Source organism: Morone saxatilis, unplaced genomic scaffold, assembly GCF_004916995.1.
Source record: "Morone saxatilis isolate NCDOM2014 unplaced genomic scaffold, NCSU_SB_2.0 Contig15, whole genome shotgun sequence".
Classification (NCBI taxonomy): domain Eukaryota; kingdom Metazoa; phylum Chordata; class Actinopteri; family Moronidae; genus Morone; species Morone saxatilis.
Window position 1 is genome coordinate 20,860,062 of NW_023339707.1, and position 1,775 is coordinate 20,861,836.

Here is a 1,775-nt window from a genome sequence, read left to right on the forward strand (position 1 = left end):
TGATTTATGACTGCAATTGAATAAATTGCTCTGTAATTGAATAAAGTGTTCCCTGTATTCTATCATTTAGGCCTTAATGTGAATACACTTCTCTCCTTATACAGGTATATCAGTATTTTAGCTGCCTGCCAGAGGACAGGGTGCCTTACGTGAACAGTCCAGGGGAGAGATACCGAATCAAACAACTGCTGCACCAGCTTCCAGCCCACGACAGTGAGGTAACACCACTGGTGTATTGTAATAGAGTGGTGACATGCCAAACCCGTACAATCCTTCAGTCTAGTAGGTTTGCTAAATCACAATACAATAATACCTTGTTGTTATTATTGATTCTGAGCTTGCTTTCAACCACCACATCCCACCCCATACACTGTAATATGTATAAGGCTCTAAATGCCAGAAGAAATAATAATATTTAAAATGTATTTTGAAGTTTCATTTCATTTTTACTTTGAGCAGTTTGAACAACTTCAACAGCAACACAGATCAGTTTTGACTCTCTATTCCCTCAGTTTATACAAAAATTGGTAAATATTCTGTTTTAAGGCTCCATTTGGTTGGAATAATTAACCATTACACATTAAATCCATGAAATCCTTTGCATTATTCAATTGTAGCCTTTTTTAACTTAAAATCTTATGTTCACTTTTATAATTATGAATGAATGTCATGACTGTATTTCTGTGTATGTTTCTAATGTACCACCCAATAGCCAGTAAAATAAAAGGACTTTGTCAGGAACCTCTTGAAAGTTAGATGATAAGTTAGATCAATAGGCGTATTCTGTAAACAATACATTTGAGTTACAGAATTATTAACAGGACCACAACAGACAGATTTAATACATTATATTGAACCTGATGGTTAATGAGGTTTATAAATTTGTATGCACATGTCAAAAAAGAATATCTGTGTGTTTCTTGCAGCCCCAGTACTGTAACTCTCTGGACGAGGAGGAAAAGAAGGAGCTGCGTTTGTTCAGTCAGCAGAGGAAAAGAGAAAACTTGGGCAGAGGCGTCGTCAGACTCTTCCCAGTGACTATGACGGGTGCAATCTGCCAGCAGGTAAAGCAGCAGTTTAATTCCATATTTAGAAAACTTTCCCTCATAAGACGGGCCAATATAAAGCTCAAAAACAAGTGAAAGCCTATTAAAAAATACATGAGAGCAAAAGAAGTTCTTTTTATAAGATTGGAGCAAGTTCAGGTGCAAGTAGGTGCAGGTATAGCTCAGGGGCCACAGCACACTGGGATTTAGTGACGACAGAGCTGAATGAGCAAATTGCTGTGTTACCTACAGCGTTCACCATTTGTTAAAAGATATACCTTCTAACTTCCTTCCCTCTGAACCGCACCCCCACCCCAAACAAATTTATTTTTCCAGTGTGGCAGACAGATCTGCGGTGGAGACATAGCGGTGTTCGCCAGTCGGGCAGGACACGGCAGCTGTTGGCACCCTCAGTGTTTCCAGTGTGCCTCCTGCACCGAACTGCTGGTCGATCTGATATACTTCTACCAGGACGGACAGATCTACTGTGGCCGGCACCACGCTGAGAGACTCAAGCCACGCTGTCAGGCCTGCGACGAGGTGACTGTCTCATCAACATCCCGACTACTCAAATAAACTCCCAGTAGCAAAGTTTTATAGCAGATCTCTAAAAGCAAAGTGTAGTGGGAGTCAGAAAGCAAGAACTGAGTTTCCCACTGTCCTTGGAGGCAACTTTACTGTACTCAGTTTAAATTTCTTTCGCACCATGTTTCCTCTCTCTCTCTCTCT

The 1,775-nt window shown here is 40.6% G+C and overlaps 1 protein-coding gene across 1 annotated transcript in view; it reads left to right on the forward strand.

Moving 5' to 3' along the window:
* prickle3 (prickle homolog 3) overlaps positions 1-1,775 on the forward strand; it is a 20,669-nt gene that overhangs the window by 14,272 nt on the left and 4,622 nt on the right. Inside the window, exons 4-6 of the mRNA XM_035656269.1 lie at positions 105-218; positions 927-1,064; positions 1,383-1,586. Coding sequence (XP_035512162.1) covers positions 105-218; positions 927-1,064; positions 1,383-1,586 — 456 coding nt within the window. The remainder of the gene's footprint in view (positions 1-104; positions 219-926; positions 1,065-1,382; positions 1,587-1,775) is intronic.